This window comes from Alexandromys fortis, unplaced genomic scaffold (genome assembly GCF_014885135.2).
Source record: "Alexandromys fortis isolate MF-2015 unplaced genomic scaffold, M_Fortis_MF-2015_v1.1 scaffold_4, whole genome shotgun sequence".
NCBI lineage: Eukaryota > Metazoa > Chordata > Mammalia > Rodentia > Cricetidae > Alexandromys > Alexandromys fortis.
Genome location: NW_026067944.1, coordinates 257,244 through 280,914, shown reverse-complemented (window position 1 = coordinate 280,914; position 23,671 = coordinate 257,244). Strand labels below are relative to the sequence as shown.

Below are 23,671 nucleotides of genomic sequence, written 5' to 3'. Positions count from 1 at the left end.
TGTTGTGATTGTTATTAAGAAAAAACTTGGGCTGGAGAGATGGCTCAGTGGTTAAGAGCATTGCCTGCTCTTCCAAAGGTCCTGAGTTCAATTTCCAGCAACCACATGGTGGCTCACAACCATCTGTAGTGAGGTCTGGTGCCCTCTTCTGGCCTGTAGGCGTACACACAGACAGAACATTGTATACATAATAAATAAATAAATAAATATTAAAAAAACTTACTTGATGTTAATAAAGAAGTAATATGTGTAAGAATAAATCTAAATTACTATTTTTGTGGTGCTAAGGATTGAACTTGGGCCTCATGCAAGCTGAGTGTGCTCCCCACCTAAGCTATTGGACATTTTCTAAAGGCTCTAAAGCATCATGTGCTTCTTTACTACGTGAGGGGAATTTGACACTTTATTATTGAGACTGGATGTCACCATGTAGTCCAAGTTGGTCTTGAACTCAAGCTCTTATTGCTATATCCTCTCAAGAAATGAGATTATAGGTACACACTACCTGCCTGACTAGAAATGAATCATCTCATAAATAATTAGATTAGAAAATGTTTTATAGCTGTGCTATTTTATCCTCAGAAGTTTTATTTAAGTGTAAACCACATGTCATACAGGTCACCCATTGAAATGTGTCCATCATTCTTCATAGTGTTGTATAATTTTGGAACATTTTTATCACTACAAAATAACCATATATTAAATATGTTACTGTTTTTCTAAATGAATATTTGTTTTCTTTTTAAGCCCTTAGAGATTTGTTTGAGTCCATGGATAAAACGTCTTCTAGTATACCACCTATTATTCTACTGCAGTTTCTACACATGGCTTTCCCACAGTTTGCGGAGAAGGGTGAACAAGGACAGTATCTTCAGCAGGTAATCAGGAACAGGTTTCTCTTATTTTGTAAATGAGAGACTTAGATTATCTTTGTGCGTGTGTGTGTGTAAATGTGGATGCACACGTCACAGTGTGCATTTGGTACACTGTCAGTTCTTGCCGTCCACTTTAGACAGAGGCACTCTTGTTTCTCCACTGTGTACTAGAGGCTAGTTGGCCTCCAGGCTTCTGGGGATTCTCTTCTCTCCTGGTAGGAGCACTAGGATTACAAATGCTGTGGCTACATGTTTGACTTTGACATGGGTTTTGGGCATTCAAATTCAGCTTGGACAGCAGGCACTTTCCTCACTTAGCTAGCATTCTAACCCAAAACTCAGGTGTTTCGCACTGATAGTAATTGTAATGTAGTTGTAAACACAGGTCTTAGTCTGCTTTAGTTCACGTCATTATCTCTTGCCACAGTGTGGCTGTCATCTTAGCTGGTCATCTTGATGTTTTCATCCCTATACGTTATATCCCTATAAGGCCCTGATGTCCTTTTAAAAATGTAAATAAGGGGAGGAGTAGAGTTGAATGATTAAACATCCAGAAGACCCAAGTTGTGTTCCCAGTACCCGTGTTGTGTCACTCATAATTGCTCTTAACTACAACCCCAGGGGAGTGTGCTCTTGTGCTTTCTGCAAGCACACATGTGGCATGCACTCATACACGCACTAAAATTTTGAAATATCTGTAGTAGTGTAGCTCAGTTAGGAGTAAGTACAAAATCTACTGGATGAATTTTCTGAAATTCATTACTTTTTGAAAGATCTTATACCAGTTTAATTAAAGTAGTTATTTTTGTGCATGATTAAAAAACAAGGGATGGAAGGTATGGCTCAGTGGTTAAGAGTGCTTGTTGCTCTTCCAGAGGACCCAGGTTCAGTTCTTAGCTCTCAGATTAGGTGACTCAATTGTTTATAATTCCAGTTCCAGTAATGTAACACCCTCTTTAAGGTCTTCGTGGCACCCCCCCCCCCACATGTGGTGCACATACTCAGGGACATGTACACAGGTAAATAAATGTTTAAAGAATTTTAGAAGAATTTAAATTTCTGTTTTGTGTGTGGGGCTGGGATGTGAATGGCATGGCACATATATGGAGGTTAAAGGACCATGTTCAGAGGTCAGGGTTTCAAGGTTTGGCGGCAGGTGTATTTACGTTACCTGTTGAGCTACCTTACCATCAATCAGCCTCTGTATGTATAGGTGGGGTGGGGTGGGGTGGGGTAAGGGGTAGAGACAGACTCTTGCTCTATACCCAGGCTGGCCTCCAGTTTAGATGTGTGTAGCCTCAAATTGATAGCCATTCTTCTGCCTTGGCCTTGAGTGTTGAGAATGAGATGTGCACTGCCATGTCCACTTAAGTTTTGTTTATTTTGAGACAGGGTTTTGCTGTGTAACCCTGAGTGGCTTTGGAACTATGTTTAGATCACGCAGGCTTGAATTTGTGGCTCTGCTTCCCAAGTGTGGTTGTAAGTGGGCATTGTCATGCCCAGCTCTGAATGGGTGTTTTTTTTTTTTTAAATATTTATTTATTTATTATGTATACAATATTCTGTCTGTGTGTATGCCTGAAGGTCGGAAGAGGGCACCAGACCTTATTACAGATGGTTGTGAGCCACCATGTGGTTGCTGGGAATTGAACTCAGGACCTTTGGAAGAGCAGGCAATACTCTTAACCGCTGAGCCATCTCTCCAGCCCCCTGAATGGGTGTTTTTAAAGAAGAAAATACCTTTTTTCTTAAGAAAACAATAATTAGTTTGAAAGAATTTTAAAGACTAAACACTGTCACAGCCAGGACAAACGTGTTCCGTTTTCCATCACAGGATGCTAACGAGTGCTGGATACAAATGATGCGCGTGCTGCAGCAGAAGCTGGAAGCCATAGAGGACGACTCCGTTAAAGAGGTGACCAGAGACTCATGCCACTCTGTGTTTATTTTGATTGTCTTTTTGCTTTTTCTTGGAATGGCTTTAAATAACTATAGCTTAATTGGTAGATAGCTGCCAGAATATTTTAGATGTTCAGCCTATACTTAGAAATTGACGACTAGCATTTTAGTCTACTTGTAAACATAATCTATTGATATTTATTCAACATGTTTAATCTTTTGGTAATTATTTTGAATCATAGGATGAAATACACAAAAGACCTACATTTAAAAATTTTAAGTATGTATTAGTAAACTGTATTGTATTGAAATCTACGAAAAGTAAAACTAGACTTTTCTTTTAATTTTGCAGACAGATTCTACTGCATCAACCGTGACACCTTCTAAAAAGAAAAGCTTAATTGATCAGTTTTTTGGTGTTGAGTTTGAAACCACGTATCCTTATTGAGCCAAGATTTGTACAGACTGTATTCAGAGTTTATAAGAAGTAAATTGTGGAGCTGGAGAGATGGCTCAGAGGTTAAGAGCATTCCAAAAGTCCTGAGTTCAATTCCCAGCAACCACATGGTGGCTCACAACCATCTGTAATGGGGTCTGGTGCCCTCTTCTGGCCTGTAGGCGTACACACAGACAGAATATTGTATATATAATAAATAAATATTAAAACAAAAGTTTAAAAAAATGTAAATTGTCACTAAAGAGTCTAGTTGGCTGATTGGCATTGGAGAGCAGAAGAAAATTTCATCAGGATTCTATGCCTAAAAATTTACAATAATGTTAATTAGGAGTTAATAAAATAGTCATTCAGTGATTTTGAACTTAAATAAATATGTATACCTTAAGGATAATCATTTTTTTCTTAAATATTTATTTATTTACTTTTAAATTATGCATATATGTGTGTTGGCCAGAGGCATCAGATTCCCTGAAACTGGAGTTAGGGATTGTTGTGAACACCTGACTTGGGTGCTCGGACTCAAATCCTGGTCCTTCAGAAGAGCAGTACATGATCTTAACCACTGAGCCACCTCTCCAACCCCCATTATTTTTTCTTAAGAACACCGTTATCAGTGTGTCTCATAAATTTATCTTGTAGAGAAGTTTCCCTTAAATGAAACTAATGTATTAATAATGTACATGAATTTTAGGAACTATTTTCTGAGATGTGGGTAGAAATCTGGACAACATTTTTTTGCTCATATTTATATCATTAACAGAATGACTACTTATATCCTGTTGTGGCCTCTTCAACATATACTCATTTTTGTTGATGAAATTGTTGGTAGGCAAAGAATGTTGCTTTGAATCTTTATTGGGAGACTAATGTTTAAAATAAATCAACATATGACTATTAATAACTCTAGGATAATTTATTCTTTTCAAGATTAACTAATAATTTGAATAGCTGTTGCCATTCCTTAATTTGCAAAGCATGAAATGTACTGAATCTGAAGAAGAGGAGGTTACCAAAGGAAAGGAAAATCAACTTCAACTTAGTTGTTTTATCAACCAGGAAGTTAAATATCTTTTCACAGGGCTTAAATTGGTAAGGAAACCACAGCTGAGCCTCATGTGGGTTTTGTATTTGTGAATATGCTTATTGGCTAAAATTAGTTTGTAAACTCAAAGGTGCTTCTTGCTTTGTTTTGATGGTTATCTGCAGAGGAGTTGGGCATGCACAGGTTGTAGGTTTTTGTGGTATGTGTATGGAAGTCAGAGGACAACCCTGGGCAATGCCCACTTTATCTCTAAGACAGTCACTGACCGCTGAACATTGGTGACACACACCTTTAATCCCAGCCCGTGGGAAGCAGAGGCAGGTGGATATCTGAGTCTGAGGACAACCTGGTCTACAAGCAAGTTCCAGGACAGCCAGAACTACACAGAGAAACCCGTCTTGAAAAACTCATCTTTGACTTGGCAATTTGGCTGATTGGACAGCAAGACCCAGGGATCTGCTTGTCTCTTCTTCCTCAGCACTGGAGTTATAAGTGTGCTACCATTCTTGGCTTTTTAATATGGGTTCTAAAGATCCAACTTGGGTTCTCATGTTTGTGTGGCAAGAACAATATTGAGAGCTATTTTCCCAGCGCAGTAGCACAATCTTTGAGTTGAGTGTCACACAGTAGTACTACATGAATTGCTCTTCTTGTTTAGTTGACACACCATATATGTGTCTTTTGTAGCATCATGCTTTTTTACTTTAATGTTGTTGTTGGTAATTTTTGTATTTAGAATTATCTCCAAGCATATGGCATTCCTAAGTACAAGGATGCTGTGATGCATGTATTAGAATTGTTCTGTTACAGGTGCAGCACTCTAGGTGAAGTAAGACATCTTTAAATGGAAACACCTTCAAGGTTATCTGTCAATTGGTTAATGGAAGGGTGACCAGAAGTTGGCAGCAACTTACCAGTATTTCTCCTAGGAACATGGTTCAGTATTTACTAATTCAGTGCTCATGGTGTCACACAGCCGCTCTGAATGTCAAGAATTACCTGTGTATTTGAAAATCACTCTTCAGTTGGTTTTTTAACTAATAAAGCACTATTAACATACTTTCATAAATTGCTAATTGTAAGTTGGAGGACATAAAAAAGGAATGTGAATGTTAATTAGAATTAGAATTGAATTTGTCAGGGATTCTGCAAGCATTATTTTAAATTTTGTAAAATATAGCAAAGCTATACTGAGGTCTGGATGACAGCCTGACAGCATTGCATTCTGTTAATTGTAGCTCGCTGATGAATACTTCGACACAAGCAAGTGTGTTTGCACACATGGGTACACGCTTTGTAGCTTAGGAACTTGCAGACCTCTTGGCTCAGCCTCCACTGTGCTGGGATTACCGTCTACCAGGACACCTAATTCTAGCTCGACTTTCTTAAAAATATATTTCTGAATTGTGTGCGTTTTTTTCCCCTTTATAATTTTAAAGATTTTATCATCATTTGTTTGGATTTTTTTTCTTTTCCTTTTTTCTTTTTTAAGACAGGGTTTCTCTGTACAGCCCTGACTGTCCTAGAACTTGCTTTGTAGACCAGGCTGGCTTCAAACTCCAAGAGTTCTGTCTAACGAATGGTGGGAAGAGAGGCGCGCGTCGTCACCTCCCGCTGTTTGTTTGGATTTTAAGTCATTTTACTTGATGTTTTAACTTTTGCATGGTTGTTATGTGTTAAAGCTTCAGTGATTCCTTTTATAATGTGATTGGTAAATTTTTTCAAAACCAGTCTTAAATTACACAATTGTAAGATACTAAATTATGAACTGTAAATTCTTTTTTTTTTCTTGTCTTTTGAACTGTAAATTCTTTTAGTTCATATTTGCTTAGTTTTGCTAATTTATATATGTACATATAGGTAGCACATTGAAAATAATAGAGAATCTTTATTACATATGAACTGTGTGCCAGATTGTTTCCCAAGTTTTCAGCATGTGCTAACGTGTGCCATTTTAAATCACTCTGAAATGGAGACTAACAAATCTAGCCAAAGGAGATTTCCCCACATCCCTTAGACCAGTGGTTTCCCAGCCTTCCTAATGCTGCGATCTTTTAATAGTTCCTCATGTTGTGGTGACCCCCACCATAAAATTGTTTTTGTTACTATTTCATAAATAATTTTGCTACTATTATGAATGAATTATGAATGAATGAATGTAAATATCTGATGTCTGATCCCTGTGAAAGGGTCATTCAACACCCCTAAAGAGGTTGTGGCACACAGGTTGAGAATCGCTGCCTTAGGTTAACACATTTTCTTTGTTAATCCTTCTCAGATTTAAAATTAACCTAATTGATGCTGACAGGCTTTTATATTAGTGAATGAAGAACAAGGGTTTCCTACATTCTCTTAGTTTCTAATGTGGGTATTCTGATTATTCATAGATATAGGGTCACAGAAGGCTTTATTATTTAAAAAATAACAATTTATCTTCTCTGACCTTGAGCAACATTGTATTCAGAGGGATTCTTTTCTGCTTGTCTGGTTTTCTGTTCTTTTAGATATGGTTTCTCTGTTTAATAGGTCTGGCTGGTCTCAAACTCACAGAGATTTGCCTGCCTTTGCCTCCTGAATTCTGGGATTTAAAAGTGTGCACAAATCTTAAAAAAACCAAAAAACCCCTGCCTAAGTCATGTTTATTTGAATTGTTTTTCACTGGGATAAATGCACTGATGTATTATTATTAATTAAATAGTGCTGTGTTTTAAAATGAGCTGTGTGAGTCTGTGCTGCAGACAAGAGTTTTAAATCTGATATCTGGTTGTCTGTAATGTCTTTTTTCAGCGTCTGCAGGAAGAAATTACTAAACAGTCTCCAACATTGCAGAGAAATGCTTTGTACATCAAGTCTGTAAGTTATAGATTTCCTTTTGAAATTGAATTCCTTTTCATTGAAAGGATTCAGGGGCAGGGAGGTGGCTGAGTGGGAAAAGCAAGCCCAAGAATTGAATTTGGAACCCCAGAACTATGTCAAAGCTGGGTAGGCATGGCTTCCTGCTTCTAATCCCAGGGTGCTGCAGGTAGAACTGACGGGTTGGACTTATCGGAACAGTGAGTTCAGGGTTCAGCAAGAAATAGAAAAGGTGAAGAGTGGTTGAGAAAGACACCTCCTGTCAACCTTAGCCTTCCACATGCACATTTGCACTTGTGCATTGTCACACATACATGTGCCTACATACTTGCAAATGTGCATACAAGTGCACATTTGGATGCTCACCCACATTGTTATAAATACAAAAAAGAGAAAGAGTTCCAGTTAATTTTATTTGAGCTTTGTTTTTACTACCAAAAATAAAAAACTTATGTGGCCTTAGATATAAAGGATTTCTTCCCATTTCTCTCCTTAGTCTAAGATCAGCCGGCTGCCTGCTTACTTAACTATTCAGATGGTTCGATTTTTTTATAAAGAGAAAGAATCTGTGAACGCCAAAGTTCTTAAGGTTAGTAATGAATTTTAACTTGCATATTAAATATAATCCTTTGAAGGCAATCCCTAATCTATAATAGATTTATCTATCGTATTACAATAGCTTTCAGCTGGGGTGGCACACACTTTCAATCCCTTTCCTGGCCAGGCTGCTCTATAGAGTGTGTTCCAGGACACACTCTAAATAGAGAAATCCTGTCTTTAAAAAAATTGAAAAACAACAACAACAAAACCCCAAAAGAACAGTTTTGAGATGGTTGGGGTGGTTAATATTAGGCGGGCGATCTTTACCCATGTTATTTTTTAAATTATGTATTACCCCTTTGGTTTTACATATGCATGACTTCTTCCTCCAGCCTTACACATCTAAGTCTTGGAGTTTGCATTTTATATTTTTCAAAGGATTCACAGATAATTGTAGTATTCTTGCACACCCCAGAAATACTGCCTTAAATTAGAGCCTTCACTTCATAGATCAGATTTGAGGGGATTCGTTGGAAATGAGGACAGAGGCAGTAAGCACAGTGCATTGCATTTACGCCCCACAGAACTTAGGTTGGGATCCCTTGAACTATCTTGAGCTGGGTAGACTACTTGTGTGTATACAAAATTGCTTGGGAAGAATGATATGAATGGATCTAGCATCTGAAACTGAGATTCATAACATTTTCTAATAGAGTTGTAGGTGAAGGTTAAATGGAAGTTGGGGCTCTACTAGTATTTACTGCAGCTATTTTAATATGCTCTTTAACTGTTTCAGTGTTGTTTCTTTATAAAAATTGTTTTTCCCAGCAAAGCACTGGCTACGAATGCTCTTTTAAACAAGTGCAGCTTCTGTGGTCATGTGTATTGGCTTGATTATTTAATGGAAAAAGATTTGGAAAAGTAGTTACTATATAAAAGTTAGAATTAGATCATTCTTTAATTTTGTTTTAAGTGTTTGATTGTACATGCATATAATTTGTTTTGGTCAAATCCACTCCTCATTCCTTTTCCTCCATTTTCCCCCAACCCTACACCACTATTCCCTCCTGGTTTTGTGGGTTCTTTTTGTAAACACAGAGCCCATTTATTGCAGGTCACCTTTGAAAATAAGTCAAAGGATTTCTTCAGTGGCAGTCTTTTCCTGTGATGTCACAGATTTCATTTTCAACTTCTGTTTGAATTATGAAAGTATTACTTTGAAAGTGTTTATGTATTTTAAAGAATTGTCCTTTTGCACTTTTTTTCTCTGTTATAGGATGTTAAGTTTCCTCTTATGCTGGATGTTTATGAACTCTGCACACCAGAGCTTCAAGAGAAAATGGTCTCTTTTCGGTCAAAATTCAAGGATCTAGAAGATAAGAAAGTGAATCAGCAACCAAATGCAGTAGGTTCTTTTTTTTTGTATTTTTAACTACTGCCATTTAAATCTTCATTTAGTGCCTAGCAGTAGCCGTTACTATTATGAAAATGATCAGCCTACATTTCAGGTAGGAGGTGCATACATCTTGCATATCTTGATGTTAGCCGTAGTTGCAGTAATGTAGTGCCAGAAGCAGTGGTTCTGTCGTGGGAAAGCAGACCCCTTCTTATCTTTGCCCTGGAGTCTACAACATGTGTGCATTCACATGAAGTCTGCATTTTCTACATTGATGATTTTCCTTGAGGTATTTTAATCCTCCTCCTGTTAGAATGGGAGGTATAGGGTTACCATCTCAGTTCATCTCCATCATGTTTCTGTGCTTCTCTAATAATTTCAAGAAAGTACTAAATGAAATTAAGCTCCCGTTTATTAGACATAAACTTTTAAAATTGATTCCTCATTCAGAATTCCCCAGAACTCATCCAGGTTGTGTATGTCAGTAGCAGTGTTTTTATCACTGCTTGTGTGGGCATTTTGTGGTTTGGTTAACCGTTCTTCTATTAAAGGATACTTAGATCGTTTTCAGTTTTTGTCTGTGTGAATAAAGCTGGTAAAATGTTTATTTGCAGATATTGTAAGCAGGAAATTTATTTTCCTGGAATGAATGTCTAAAAGTGTAATTGCTGTGTTGCATGATGGTTGCATCCTCAGTTTTTCAAGAAAGTGCCAAATGCTTCTTACTTTGCATTCTCCTCATCGATTGTGACTGGTCCACTTTCTGATCAGCATTTGCTGTTGTCACTAGTTTTCATTCAAGCCAGTGGATAGTTTGTGGTGCTGCCTGGTGTTTTCTAAGTTTTAATGATGTTGACCGTTCTTCATGCTATGGTTGTCATATGTGGGTCTTCTGCTGAAGTTGTAGATTCTAATTCTCTAGCTATGCAGATTGCAAGTGTTTTCTCAAAGTCTGTAGTTTTATCTTTTCATCCTACTGCAGAGAAAAAGTTGAAGGGTTTTATAGTTTGTTCATCTTGGTATTTGATTCATTCTGGTTTAACTTCTATGTGGTAAGATGTTCAGATTCATTCTTTTGGCTATGATTCTCTAGCATTCAAAAAATAAGTAAAACCCAGTATTTGCCAATTTAATGATCCTGGCATCTTTGTAGATAATTGATTTATGATAGATAAGAATGTTTTTCTGGAGTCTTCAATTTTATTCCATTGGTTTGTGTATCTGTTCCTTGGCCGTACTGCAGTGTCTTTGTTCAATAAGGCAGGGATTCATGGGGCCCAGGCTGGCCACTAATTTGCTAGGCAGTTGAGACTAGTTTGAACTCCTGATCCTCCTGCCTCTATACCTCAAAGTGCATGTGCTACAATGTGTTAACTTATGACATTTCCCTGTAAGGATCAGGTTTGTGATCTCCAAGCTTAGTTCTTTGTAATACTTCTGCAAATGGCATTACTACTTTTGTGTGTTGATCTTACGTTCTGAAGTAGCTTTTCCCCCTCCACCCCCCCGTTATTGTTCAGACTGTAGAATTATTTTCTATTTGATGTAATTGTGGAAATAACCAATGTCTGGAGACTTTAAGTTTTCAAATGTTTGACTTAGTTTTCTGAAACTACAGGACAGGTTAAGGACTACTCAAGTGACCGTTTCCATACTGTGTTCTTTGTTCTCACAGAATCACAGTGTCTGTGTGATTGTTCCTGGTGTTCATTTAGCAGGTCACGTTTGTGTAATTGTTCCTGGTGTTCTAATAAAGCTCTTTCATGTCTGTAGGGCAAATCTAGCCCATTTCTTTACTAATAATTGAAATTTGTCTCTTTTCTTCTTGAGGTTCTGTTTTATTGTTTCAAAGGATGGCCCTGTTTTGTTGAGTTTCCTGTTTCTCTATTAGTAGAATGAATTGGGGAAGTGAGTTTCTACTGAAGTCTCTTATCCATGTAGTTAGTCATGCTGCTTTTAGTGTAGGCCTTTGTTCATTTAGCTAATGATTACAGAAACTTGACTTGGGTTTTGTTTTGTTTTTGAGGTAGTCCTTGCAGATTCATAGACACACCACTAGATCCTATGGCATGCTAAAAATTTAGTTAGTGGCTTAACATTAGCAGTATATCCAGGGAACATGTTATTTACTGTGATAATATTGTATATTATGAAAGAGTGGAGCCTTTGGCATTGCAGTTTTTTTTTGTATAGTTTATTATTTTGCAAGGCAGACCGTTATTTAAGTGTAAATGTATAATTAAGTACTAACAAGAATATGTTAGTTAATTATTTCTAATATCACAATTTAAAATTAAACCTTTTTTTCTCTTAGAATGACAAGAATAGTCCCCCAAAAGAGGTTAAGTATGAACCCTTTTCATTTGCTGATGGTAAGTGGATGTTCGTTTTTCATTTTGGTTTTTCAAGACAGGGCTTCTCTGTGTAGCCCTAGCCCTAGTTGTCCTGAAACTAGCTCTTTCACCGTGTAGCTAAGGGTAATTATTTCTATTCACCTATCTTAGATTCCCAAGTATTGGTGGGATAGATATGAGCCTGGCTTAAATTCAGGCTTCTTAAAAAAATAATTTTCCTTAATGTAACTTAAAGTGGTATAGTTATGGGAAATAAATTTAATTGTAGCTCTGCACAGTGGCATTTAGTGGAGTCCAGTAGAGCACTCTTTCTCCAGTCCTAACTTGACGATTGTTATTACTTTGAGAGAACATTATTTGTTGTCTATTTTAATTGATTCCCTTTTCTTTAAGATATTGGCTCCAATAATTGTGGCTACTATGACTTACAAGCAGTGCTAACTCACCAAGGAAGATCTAGTTCTTCAGGTCATTATGTGTCATGGGTGAAAAGGAAGCAAGGTAAAAAGTATTGGTTTAGTTAATTAACTACTACTTTATCACTGCAAACTTCATAGCATTGTGAATTTTTTCATGCCTTTTAAAAATTAAAATGAAAAATAATTTCCTGTAGTTTGTATTCAGGTGTGTGGGTATTTGTGTATAGGCCAGAGGCCCATGTTGGGTGTTGTCTTGACAGTTTCTTACTGAGCCCAGAGTTAGATAGAGCTAGTCAGGGAGCCCCTCAGCAGTAGTGTTATAGACAGGAGCCAGCATGCATAGCTGCTGCCTGGGGAACAGAGCTCAGGGTCTCATGTGTGTCAGGTCTTACTCACTGAGTGAATCCCTAGTTCCTAGTCGTGGTCTCAAGGCCTCCAAGGTTTGCTTCTCTTTTACTTTCAAATTTGTAACATCAGTAGCTGAGAAATCCTAAAAACTATTGCCCAAGCAAAAACATCATGAAGTGTTTACATTTTGTTTACATTTACATTTTGTTTTCCTATTGTCCAGATTAATATGGCTAGATTCTAATGTTTTGAGGGTTTTTGGTTGTTTTGATACTAGGTTGTTTGATACTTGCAAATCACATTTGCAAGATACCTTGCATACGCTGAGCAAGTGCTCTGAAACAAGCTACATCCCTAGTCCCTTTCATATCTGTCTATGCTTAGACTTGGATTGGTATACATTATGAAGCTTCTGGAAAATTGCATGCTAGGTGACAATGAGGGTTGAAAGGCAGATCATGCGTTAAAAGTAGTGCTGAACTATCTGGGATGTCATGGAAGTCCCTAGGGGCACTCAGTGCTCTCGGCAGCCAGGTGTCATGCTGCATCACATTTGTTTTTTCTGCACGTAACTGTGTGCTGTCTTCTACTTTAGATGAATGGATCAAGTTTGACGATGATAAGGTCAGCATTGTAACACCAGAAGATATCCTGCGGCTGTCTGGTGGTGGAGACTGGCACATTGCTTATGTTCTACTTTATGGGCCTCGAAGAGTTGAAATAATGGAAGAAGAAAATGAACAGTAATCTTCAATTTAGCCTAGGTGTGATATAAAATTTTTTGTTATCATTTCTATAATCTTGAGCTCCAAAGGGAACAAAGAACAGAACCAGGCCTATTTCTTAAAGAGACTACAAAAAATTACATTTGGGTGCTACCCTGTATAAAGGTAGCTGGATGACGGTCTTTAAAAGCTTATATCGTACAAATTCCCCTTTGCCCTTCCAGCTCAAGATTTAGCAGTGATGTTTATTGCACACCTATTTGTTCTTGCATGGTTAATATTCAGTAGCTGCCCGTCCTTTGCCTTATCTAACCAATATTTTTCTAGGAAGATGGAAAGGAAGTGTTGCTCTCATCGTGTAACTCATGCTGCTGTCCACATCCCATCAACTGGGTGCAATCAAGTATTTGTCCAGACTGACTGTTGCTGGCTTTTTATGACTTTACAATAAATTGTGATCAATAAGAATACATTTGATTTATACACTTATTGTGTCTGTAATGTACTGTGATTTATATATTTAATTTTGCATTGGTTTTGTAGTAATCATATGTCAACAAGCTCTGGTTGCTTATTTTTAGAAAATGAGGATATTTGATAATAATAAAGAGGGATTAATGACTTTTGACCTGTCTTCTTAGTGTTGGAGCTTGACTGAAGAGTCAGATGAATTCAACACTATATAATTTCTGCAGACTGCTAATAATCTTAAGCATCCATTTAAAATACAAGGTTTCTTAGGTTGTTATCTCAAAAGAAATACGAAGTTGGACACTGAATCCAGTAATCAGTTTCAGTCCTTTGCTCATTTGTTGTTTCTGTTTTCTTTCCCTAAGTCTGTATGTCCATCTCTAAATTTAGTATTAGTGATCTTTAAAATTAAGGTATACATTACCAAGAGTATCTGAGTAAGATCAGTCTATTAACCTATTCTGATTAGTCAGTTACTCATAATCTTTAGATACGTCAGAAACTTGACTGGTAGTTAAGGAAAGAATGAAGGATTGGATATTACCTAACTGGAGAATATCATGACATCCTAGACCATGTTTCACTGCTCTGTAAAGTTGCTGCCTAAGGTTTCTACAGAATAATGTGTTAGCACTGTGTGATAGGTCAGCACTTCAGGGACTCCACACTGGGGGAGTAAACATGGAGTGAGGAGTAGCGACACTGTAGTGTTTATATTATAACCCCTGGGATGCTAAAACAGTTGTTTTTAAGAATTTAATTTAGACTTGAGTTTTCAAGGTGGAATAGGCTTAGAAATATGTAAAAAGCCATGTTTTTAGACTGTATTAAAAATTTTAAAACTATATCATTACCAAAAGTTTGGTTATAGTTTATTTGTTCTAAAAAGACATTCCAAAGACATTTTGTAAAGTAGAAATTGGATTTCTACCAGTGTTGTTTTAAATAAGGACGATTTAAGTATTTAGAATGTAGCCTTGAATGTAAGGGAGATGAGGCAAAAAAAAAAAAAAATCCTCACTTCTAATCCCTTCATGTGCCTTTACTTGCCTGATGCACGCAGAGGACCTGTGGAGGCTGGAGCTGTATGGGAACAACTAGACGACAGTCTTCCCTTTAGCCAGGACTGCACATGCTCTGCTGTCTGGGTGCTTTCCAGACATTTCACTTAAACTGACAGGAATCCTTGGGTGTTTAAGGACTTGAGGGGCCAAGTGATTTTTGTAAAGCTAATGGAGTAGTTGGGTCTTAGACTCCACTTCATTTAAAGTTAGAGGCTGGTAAATATTTTCTGTATTGGCCAAACAGTAAATAGTTTAGGCTCTGCAAGCTGCTGGTTGTCAGTTTGAACTCTTGCTGCTGTAGTGAGCATGGCAGAGTGCCGCCAGCAGAACGCTTTAACAGATTGTGTGCTGACTCTGCTTTCTAGCTCGAGAGTGAGAACAGTCCTAAGGTTTCAGAGTGTCATTCTGGGATCTCAGGATAAATCTGATATGGAACAACACACAGGAAACTAATTTGGGATAGGACTGTAACATACTCAAATAGTGCTTAACTTCATTAAAAAAAAATACTTACAAAAAGTAGTCTGTGATACTGAGGTCATTTTTCATTGGCCCCACCCCACCCTCCTTTACTCCAAACAAAGGTTTGAACCAATGTCTGTTCTGTGGTTCTTGAGCCAACTGTACAACAGCTGTTATAAAAGTGTTTATTGTTTACCAAAACCAGTGGACCTCTTATCAAATGTTGCTTGGTAACAAAATCTCATCACAGTTTAATAAAAAACAAAGGAAAGAAAGAAAGCTAACTATTTGTCTCAGTGTCATTAGTTAGACTTTCTGCAAGGTCACTTAATCCAGACTTGTTTAGTACGCTAATCAGATTATCCATTGTTGCATGAGCTCCTTCTTGATCTTGCCAGGCAACAAGGAGCTGCTTGGCCCTCATCTTCATGTCCTCACTGTCACTCTCAATCTGCCTCATTTCAGAGTCTTTAATTTCCAAGTAAGGAGCCAAAATCTTCCATTGCTCACCAAGTTTGTTAGCAAATAACTCTATCTGTTCCCCTGTTATAGGTTTATCTTGCCGAACATCGGGACCTAGAAGAGAAGAGGATATAAATATGTGCAGTTCTAAGTATCTGGAAGAGTAAAGCTAAAAACCACTGGGTACTTTACAACCTAATTCTACACACACACACACACACACACACACACACACACACACACACACACACCGGTCAATGCTCAAAGCTATTTTAATTAGATTTTTCGTAGATGCTCCCTCTAGCCCTAGTTAGCAGAGTTTAAAACACCTCTATCTTTATTACCTTTTAAATTGGCCACTTCCAAATTTCATTATACAAAAATATATTTTAAGTGACAATGGTTTTAATTTCTCATGTAAGTGAAAGTAGACCCGAGATAAAAAGGTAGAAGTTGAGAAACAGATCAACCTACTTAACGTACCCCTTAACAAAGAGTCCTTATCTTTTCCAAATTTGTAAACTAGCCAAAAAATTTCAATTCTTACTTTCATTTTCCTTCAGTAAAGCATCATTATCTTCCTCATCTTCATCTTCACCTGTCTTTATTTCTTCAGAAGGAGGCTATAGTAAATGAGAAACAGTGTTTAAAGAACACTAGTTTCTGAAGATAACAAGCAGTTCTGTTTGGATATGTGATGATACAGTTATAGATTTCAGTAGTGGCATCAGTCCCCTCATTTTGGGCAGAAGGAAAACTGAGAAGCATGAACAAGCCAGTTTGCAAATACCTAGGCCTTAGTATTGTCTAAGGGGCAATAGAGATTTGACCATGTCTATAATTACCACACTGTAAGAAAACACTGGAAAGTTCTGCCAGAAACCCTACAGCCACTCCTAGACCCTGTCCTTTGACAAAAGACAGTAAAATACACTGGCAAAGAAGAAAACTGATTTAGTTTACTGCAGATAGTTTCTGAACACAGTTTTAAACTGCATGCTGCAGGAAGTGGAAGTCAAAGAACTTTCTAGTGGCTTGAGGTATCGGCGGGAACTGCCGAGTAGCGTGAGCAGCCATTACCAGAGCCGGAGCTGCCGGTTAAACCTGATCAAGATGACAACGTCCCAAAAGCACCGAGGCTTCGTGGCAGAGCCCATTGGGGAAAAGCCAGTGGGGAGCCTGGCCGGGATTGGTGAAGTCCTGGGCAAGAAGCTGGAGGAAAGGGGCTTTGATAAGGCTTATGTGGTTCTTGGCCAGTTTCTGGTGCTAAAGAAAGACGAAGACCTCTTCCGAGAATGGCTGAAAGACACGTGTGGTGCCAATGCCAAGCAGTCCCGGGACTGCTTTGGGTGCCTTCGAGAATGGTGCGATGCCTTCTTGTAGTGCACTCTGGGCACTCCTCAGTCCCCCCAGCCACAGAATCTAGTCTCCAGAGTCAGCAGCTGGGTGGGGCTCCTCCCTGTCCCCATGAAGGAAAAGATTGCTGTTGCCACAATCACCTCCTTTGTACTCCGGGGTCTTTTGGGAGTTCTCTTCCCCACAGCCTTTCATCCATTTTGGAATTCTTGCCCTTGCATGCCTCGCCCCTCCTCCCCCTGCAGGTCGATGGCAACAGCTACCAGTTTTCCTGAATGGATTTCTGGCCCCTTTCTCCCTCCCTTCACCATCTGTTGGATGCACTTTGGCTCCCTTCCTTTTTTTTTTTTTTTTTTTTGGCAAAAATAGTCACTCTCCTTATAAATATTTCTAGATTAATAAAGTCAGTGGCCTTCAAAAAGAAAAACAAAACTGCATGCTGCAGTTAAGTGAACACCGAGCAACAGTCCTCCCCATTCTAAAACATGGTGCTCCATAGATCACTATTTTTGTGATAAACTAAACTGATAGCAATTTTAAAGCAGATAATGTTCACTAAAGGAAATGGGAAAAGATGAAGTATGTTACTTACTGGTAGTTCTTTGGCTAGCTTTATTACCATGTTCTCAAGGTACTCTGGGAGACTCTTAAACTGCTGGTTGGTTGGCTGGAAGAAGTGAGGGCTTCTCCGTGCTAAGAGTCGGAGTGCTCTCCACCCGTAATTTGAATTGTTCACAGCTCTGTAAGAAGAGTTGTCAGCCTTGTAACTCACAGTTATCCACTTCCAAAGTTCTTTCCACGTGACATGACATTTGTACATTATTACAAATAAGAGCCCACAGTACCATCTTTATTTCATTTTGCTCATTTTAGCAAGTTAATCTGGCTATATAGAAGAAACAGGAAAAAAGATATTTGGTGAGCTGGTATCCATATCTGTAATACACCTAACAGATCTGAGTTCAGAGTATTCAAGTTTATGACATTAATGTAACTAATACAAATTGAAGGCCTCTAATGTTTAAGAGACCTGCACTGTTTAACCTGTCTCAAAATGCTTGGCTGCTGCTAAGGTCTAAAATGTTCCAAATATGGGGAAAAAATCTGAAAACACAGCTTCAGGTATTTTGAATAAGGAATAAGGGTTGTATTTGAATAACACCTAATCTTTAATTCACTTAGTATCAACCTCAATGAATAAAAACGGCTCAAAATGCTAAAAGAGCAAATATCCAGTACCACAGTAGTGACACCCTGACGTCAAGAAGATAAGAAGAAAGCGAGGACAAAGGACCTGTGAGATCTTACAGACAGACACAGCCACAAGAATAAAACAGATTCTGTGTAGGGTCTGTTAGGATTTTTGTCCACCCTGCAATCCCCAAATGCACAGCTCTGCAATCTGGTTCATTTAGTGCTCTCTTATTAACTGTGGGATATACACACTCAATTCAAGCATAAGAAAGATTTTAGCACAAGATCAGAATTGGTGCATATTTTACTGATAGGATCTTACTCTGTTAAAACAGACTAAGCTCAAACTCAATCCTCCTGCTTCAGCTTCCTGAGTACTGGGATTATTAGGTATGTGCTACCATTCCTACCCGTGCATGTGTGTGTGTATTTCGTTTTTAGACAGGGTCTTTGTAGACCAGGCTGGCCTCAACCTCACCTGCCCTGCCTTGTGGGTACTATGTGTATGGGTGTTTTGCCTGCATGATTGTGTATCATATGCACGCAGTGCCAAAGACAGCCAGAAGATGTCATGTCAAATCCTCTGGAACTGGAGGAGTCAAAGATGGCTGTTAGCCACCATGTGGGTACTGGGACTCAAATCCGGGTCCTCTGCAAGAGCACAGCCAGCGCTCTTAAACCTCTGAGTCATTTTTCCAGCCTATATATGTTTATTTTAAAGATCACTCTCTGGTGCATGGAGAATAGAACATACATTAGTTAGGAGATTGGAACACAGGGCCAAAACTAACCATTTATATCATGTGCTAACGACATGGCTCAAAATTAACCATTTAATCTTTAGAATCAGCCTGTGAGATGAGTGGTTACTACTTAGCAAATGAGAAAAGGGACACAGGGAGTATTTTGTTAGAACTAGACACCTGGCTACTAAAGTGGCACAGGGGATGGGAACCTGCACATTCTGACAAAAGGGGCTTAGCCTTTAAACCACAACTCCAAAACACCTACTTAAAAACTAACTGTTGTCCCATGGGTCACTTTAGATAAAAGATGGTGAGTCTTAAAAGTTACCCCAAAAATTTAAGCTAAGGCAGCAGATGTGGAGGCAGGTGGATGGAACAGCAAGTTAAAAGGCCCGTGGGTGGTTTCATGGATGCCACAATAGGTCTACTGGCAGAGAAGAGTCCTGTGGAGCTACTTCAGTGGAATGACTGGGAACATAGCCTCGAGTGGTTGGGCTGAATGGGTGAGAAAGCAAGGACAGGAACTAAACTGGCAGGAGGTGACAGGGAGGTGTGGGGTGAGAGTCTTCAACTTGAAACAGGTTATTGCAAGTCACGTTACAGTGATGTGAACTGTGTACATAAACTCTCCTAACAGCACTACTCTGCTGACTTCATATACTTAATAGCATACAAAGGATTCCCAAGAATCCATGTTTTAACCATGTTCATCAGAACATTACTTACTTATATTCACTTTCAACCATATTTTCAGGATCTGCTTGTTCAATGGCTTCTTCAAAGAACTCCTCCAAAGTTGGCATGTATTCTCTAGTCATTAAAGAAAACAGTGAGGTTCATCTGTAATACTCTAAAATGGCGGTAATATAAATTTTAACAGTATCCACAAGTGCTAATTACAGCTAGGATCTAAATGCAGGAATTCTTTAAGGGGAAAGACTGAAAGCTTATTCTAAAATGGAACCACAAAGAAGATATAGGCTTCAAAACTGTTCAGCTCATAGTTTGGCCACTGTTACTGTTACTCTTTCAATGTTGAGTTTCCATTTTTTTTTTTCTTGTTGAAACTTCTTTTCTTCTTACTTGCTAAAATTTTATCAGCATTTCTAGGTGATTTAAGCCAAACCATATATTGTCAACCAACCACAATAACCTTTTAGCTTTGATCTCAGCTAAGAAACAGTTCTATTTTACTTTACTGAACATTGAGAAGACTAACAAAAGTTTTACACTTGCCTTGTCTCTGATTTACAGGCTTCCATATTATCAGGACAGAGGTTCCAAAGCCTTGTTAACTCTTCACTACAAAATAAGGCAGACATAGTTTCATATGGATGGCATCCTTAGTATGTTATAAAACTGCATATTATAACGTAAGTAGTAGGTTGGGGTGATGACAGTAATTTTCTATATACGTATATATTTAGTGAAAAATCTCAAATCATTTTTCAAAATCTATTTAGTTGTAATAAAAAACGGGGAATTTACTGGAAAGGTTTAGTAACTAGAAGTTGAGCTGCAGTGGCCTAAGCAGTTGTACTACCCATGACATGGAAAAGATGGCAGAGCCTATCGACAAGCACTTTGGAAGCGGGAGAAAAAAGGATAGCTTCAGTGGTTGCATGAATTTGGTCACTGGAGAGTTTATGTCTCTTTGGTTGTGAGCCTATCCTTTAATGGCTGAGCCATCTCTTCAGCCCACCTGGAGAGTTCTTAGAGTAATTTCAAAATATAAAAATAGCAAGAACTTAGGAAGATGAATGGACATACTTGCCAATCAGGATTTTCTTGTTGGGCCCTTTGCCTAAGAAGTCTTCTGGGGCTGCTCTCTTCCGCACCACTCTTGTGGGCTTGGTGTCTGATGCTCTGTGAACAAATGAACAAAGACATTCTGTGGACAGTAAGTGGACATCAGAAACGGGGGAGTGTATCTGTGGTGAGCACTTGCCTAATGTGCACAAGCCCAGCAAAACAAATACAATTATTGGTTTTGCACTGAATATGAAAGCTTCATAGTATGACAAAACACTCATCAGACAGAAGACAAAAATACCACATTATAGGGCAAAAGACAATATTTTCAACACCAACTTACTCTGAGAACTTAACTATAATCAAGCTGTACTTTGAAATGTCTTTTATATTTCTTGTATCTATTTACCTTTCTTTCACAAAACTTGGGCAGCCTTCATTTTTCCATGAGTTCCAATTTTCTTCAGTATTTAATATATGCTAGGATAAACAAAAGACATTACATCTGCATAAAAGAATATTTTAGAATTATGTTTGGTACTAAGAAAACCAGGGATCAAATACATACCTCTACCATCTTTGAAAATCTTTCTCCATCGGGGGGGTTTTCAGATAGCAGCTGTGATTAGAAAGAATATACTAAGCTTTCAACAACTTTCTGCATCATAGGATGGTTTGTAGGCAGAGAACCAAGAAGTGTTTGTGATCTTGTACCTGAGCTTAACTTTATCCTTATTTTCCTATTTGGGGCTGAAACAAAGAAAATTCTAAATTTCCATTTTTCAATCATGGGTTTGTTGCATGTTGGACTTACTTGGTAGACCGATTTTGTAGTATCTTCAATCCAGAGTGATTGCTCATCAGTTAAAACATAGTTTGAACTAGGGAAAGAGAACATGTGCATGCATGAGTTACAGCATATATGTTCATGCTGAGGTTTATTTATGGCACCAAAAATTAACCACATATCAAAAAATTACCAAGAACCATCACAAATGTGAAGAGTATGAGAAAATTCTTCCACTTAATCTTGTCGAGGGTTAGACTTGAAGTTGTGAAAGTATAAAGGCAAATAAAACATTCAACTAACTGATCTGACTACAGTAATAAATATTTCATAAATTTAATGAGATAAAAATTTGAGAAAACATTAATACATAATACTCTACATGATGCATATTCAAATAGGCATGCTTTTTGTTTGTTTTTTTTAAGACAGGGTTTCTCTGTGTAAAGGTTCTGACTGTCTTGGAACTTACTCTGTAGACCAGGCTGGCCTTGAACTCACAGACTCACCTCCAGAGTGCTGGGATTAAAGGCATGTGCCACCACCGCCCAGTGCATATTTTCTTTAAAACGTATTTTAAATACAAACCCTAGAAAAGGTTACTGCTCCAAAGCTATCAACAAATATAGCTAGATTGTCATCTGCCGGGATTTTACCACTGGCTCAGAATCTGCAGTATATATGAAAGAGAGTACAGTAACTGCCGAGAGGTGGTGGTGGTGGTGGCAGCGCTCGCCTTTAATCCCAGCACTTGGGAAGCAGAGGCAGGCGGATCTCCATGAGTTTGAGGCCAGCCTGGTCTACAAGAGCTAGTTCCAGGACAGGCTCCAAAGCTACAAAGAAACCCTGTCTTGAAAAACAAAACAAAACAAAACAGAGTACAGTAACTTAGTGACTTTCCCAAAGCTCAAAGCTTGAATTTAAATGTAGGTCTAATTTCAAGCCCTTGATCTTTCTACATCACAGGACACTAAACTTTTAACACAGAATAAGAAATTATATTTTGGGTGGGTATTGTGCAATTCTGAAGGAGCTGCAGTAGGTGCTGACACTGGACAAGAAGACAATGTCCTTTACACAACTCATACTGCATATTTGTATAAAAGCAACGGAGCTTTAGTTATGCACAGTACAAGAAGAAATGGTATGCTTTTGGTGGAGGGGTTTAGACACAACAGAGATCTGGATGAGGTATGAAAACCTAAAACAAGAGAACTGTGTGGGTGAAGTAGGCAGAGGTCTACTCTGGGTCTTATTCCTCAGGTGCCTTCACTTTGGTTTTGGAGAAAGGGTATTTTACTGAGACCTGGTACTTGCTGTCCACGTCTGTATTGCTGGGATTACATGGTGTGTCCCACAGCTGGTTATTTCTGTAGGCGCTTTCTCATGCCTGTGCCATAATCATTTCACCAACTAAGCTATGCTACCTCCCAGTGCCCAGAGCTCATCTTTGCTTCAAGATTTTCTTTGCTTCTTCTAGTTCTAATATCCCAGATGGCTTATACTTTGTGAGAGTATTATTTTTTATAGTTCACAATTTTAGCATGAGACAAATGCTTGGCTGAGGTAATGGAGACTGCCATGCCTAAAACCAAAACTTCTGGGAAAGCCTGGGACTTGGCAGGAGACATTCCTAAAACAAATATCCTACATCTCAAAGTTCCCAACTGGCTGGCTGCTTGCTGCAGTAGAAACTCTTGAGGCATGTAGCCCCGAGTCACACAGTGGGGCTAAGTCAGTGAAGTGGCTGTGGTGGAAGCTGATGCTGTGCGACTTTGACAACCTGAATTCCATACTCAGATCCCAGGGTGGGAAGAGACGTGACTTCTGAAAACTGGCCTCTGACCTCCACCAGTGCACCATGGCATATGCAATAATAATTTTTAATAATAAACTGTATGTACTTTATGGGTCTAAAACATGAGGAATTCTATGCAAGGTCTTTCTGTTGTCACTGTTTATAAGTCACTTAATTACACATTAACTTACCTTTTGAATTTGACCTGTCCCTTGAGATATTGAAATAAAATGAGGTACTGCAACAGGATGTGTCGCCGAAAGTTACTGTCACTCAGTTGTAAATCCATCAACTACTCAAAATATAAGCACATATACAAACAATACATTAAAATCGGTATGACTAAAAGTACAAATTATACAATTGTAAAAATGGAAGATTCTGTTTCAAATAAAAATATCTGATGTGAGCTCACTCCCTGCACAAGCCCAAGAACAGAAAAGCAATGATTGTATTTTGACACCTTGGCCATTTCATGCTATGTTGGTGAATAAAAAATACGCTCTTTGGTCCTGACACCAGGACAACATGAGGCAGAGATGAAACGATGTGAAAGAGTCCTAACATTTTCCTACCTGCAAGAGCAATGGCCACAGGAAGGTTCCATTGCAAGGAACACCACTCGTCTTGTAGCCCTGCAAAGTGTCTGCATCAGAGGTGGGGCTGAATCA

The 23,671-nt window shown here is 38.4% G+C and overlaps 3 protein-coding genes across 5 annotated transcripts in view; 2 read left to right on the top strand and 1 right to left on the bottom strand.

Annotated features, from left to right (window-relative positions):
• The window catches only part of Usp14 (ubiquitin specific peptidase 14), a 32,464-nt gene extending 18,928 nt beyond the window's left edge, over positions 1–13,536 (top strand). For 2 of the 3 annotated variants that reach the window (XM_050148835.1, XM_050148837.1), the window contains exons 7-16: positions 748–878; positions 2,710–2,790; positions 3,127–3,209; positions 4,206–4,320; positions 7,061–7,126; positions 7,623–7,715; positions 8,943–9,071; positions 11,377–11,434; positions 11,810–11,917; positions 12,779–13,536. In XM_050148835.1, the coding sequence (XP_050004792.1) occupies positions 748–878; positions 2,710–2,790; positions 3,127–3,209; positions 4,206–4,320; positions 7,061–7,126; positions 7,623–7,715; positions 8,943–9,071; positions 11,377–11,434; positions 11,810–11,917; positions 12,779–12,930 (1,016 nt within the window). In that variant the 3' untranslated portion in view covers positions 12,931–13,536. The remainder of the gene's footprint in view (positions 1–747; positions 879–2,709; positions 2,791–3,126; positions 3,210–4,205; positions 4,321–7,060; positions 7,127–7,622; positions 7,716–8,942; positions 9,072–11,376; positions 11,435–11,809; positions 11,918–12,778) is intronic. The other variant, XM_050148836.1, reaches the window with a different exon arrangement.
• A 1,540-nt stretch (positions 13,537–15,076) lies between these two features.
• Positions 15,077–23,671, bottom strand: part of Thoc1 (THO complex subunit 1) — a 42,667-nt gene continuing 34,072 nt past the window's right edge. Inside the window, exons 12-21 of the mRNA XM_050148834.1 lie at positions 23,192–23,292; positions 21,230–21,296; positions 20,984–21,034; positions 20,825–20,895; positions 20,434–20,529; positions 19,900–19,965; positions 19,390–19,473; positions 17,316–17,463; positions 15,915–15,990; positions 15,077–15,481 (exon numbers count right to left, since the gene is read on the bottom strand). Coding sequence (XP_050004791.1) covers positions 15,186–15,481; positions 15,915–15,990; positions 17,316–17,463; positions 19,390–19,473; positions 19,900–19,965; positions 20,434–20,529; positions 20,825–20,895; positions 20,984–21,034; positions 21,230–21,296; positions 23,192–23,292 — 1,056 coding nt within the window. The 3' untranslated portion in view covers positions 15,077–15,185. The remainder of the gene's footprint in view (positions 15,482–15,914; positions 15,991–17,315; positions 17,464–19,389; positions 19,474–19,899; positions 19,966–20,433; positions 20,530–20,824; positions 20,896–20,983; positions 21,035–21,229; positions 21,297–23,191; positions 23,293–23,671) is intronic.
• LOC126505655 (barrier-to-autointegration factor-like) lies at positions 15,997–16,909 on the top strand. Its single transcript, XM_050148845.1, has one exon. The coding sequence runs from the start codon at positions 16,364–16,366 to the stop codon at positions 16,748–16,750; it is 387 nt and encodes a 128-aa protein (XP_050004802.1). The 5' UTR covers positions 15,997–16,363; the 3' UTR covers positions 16,751–16,909.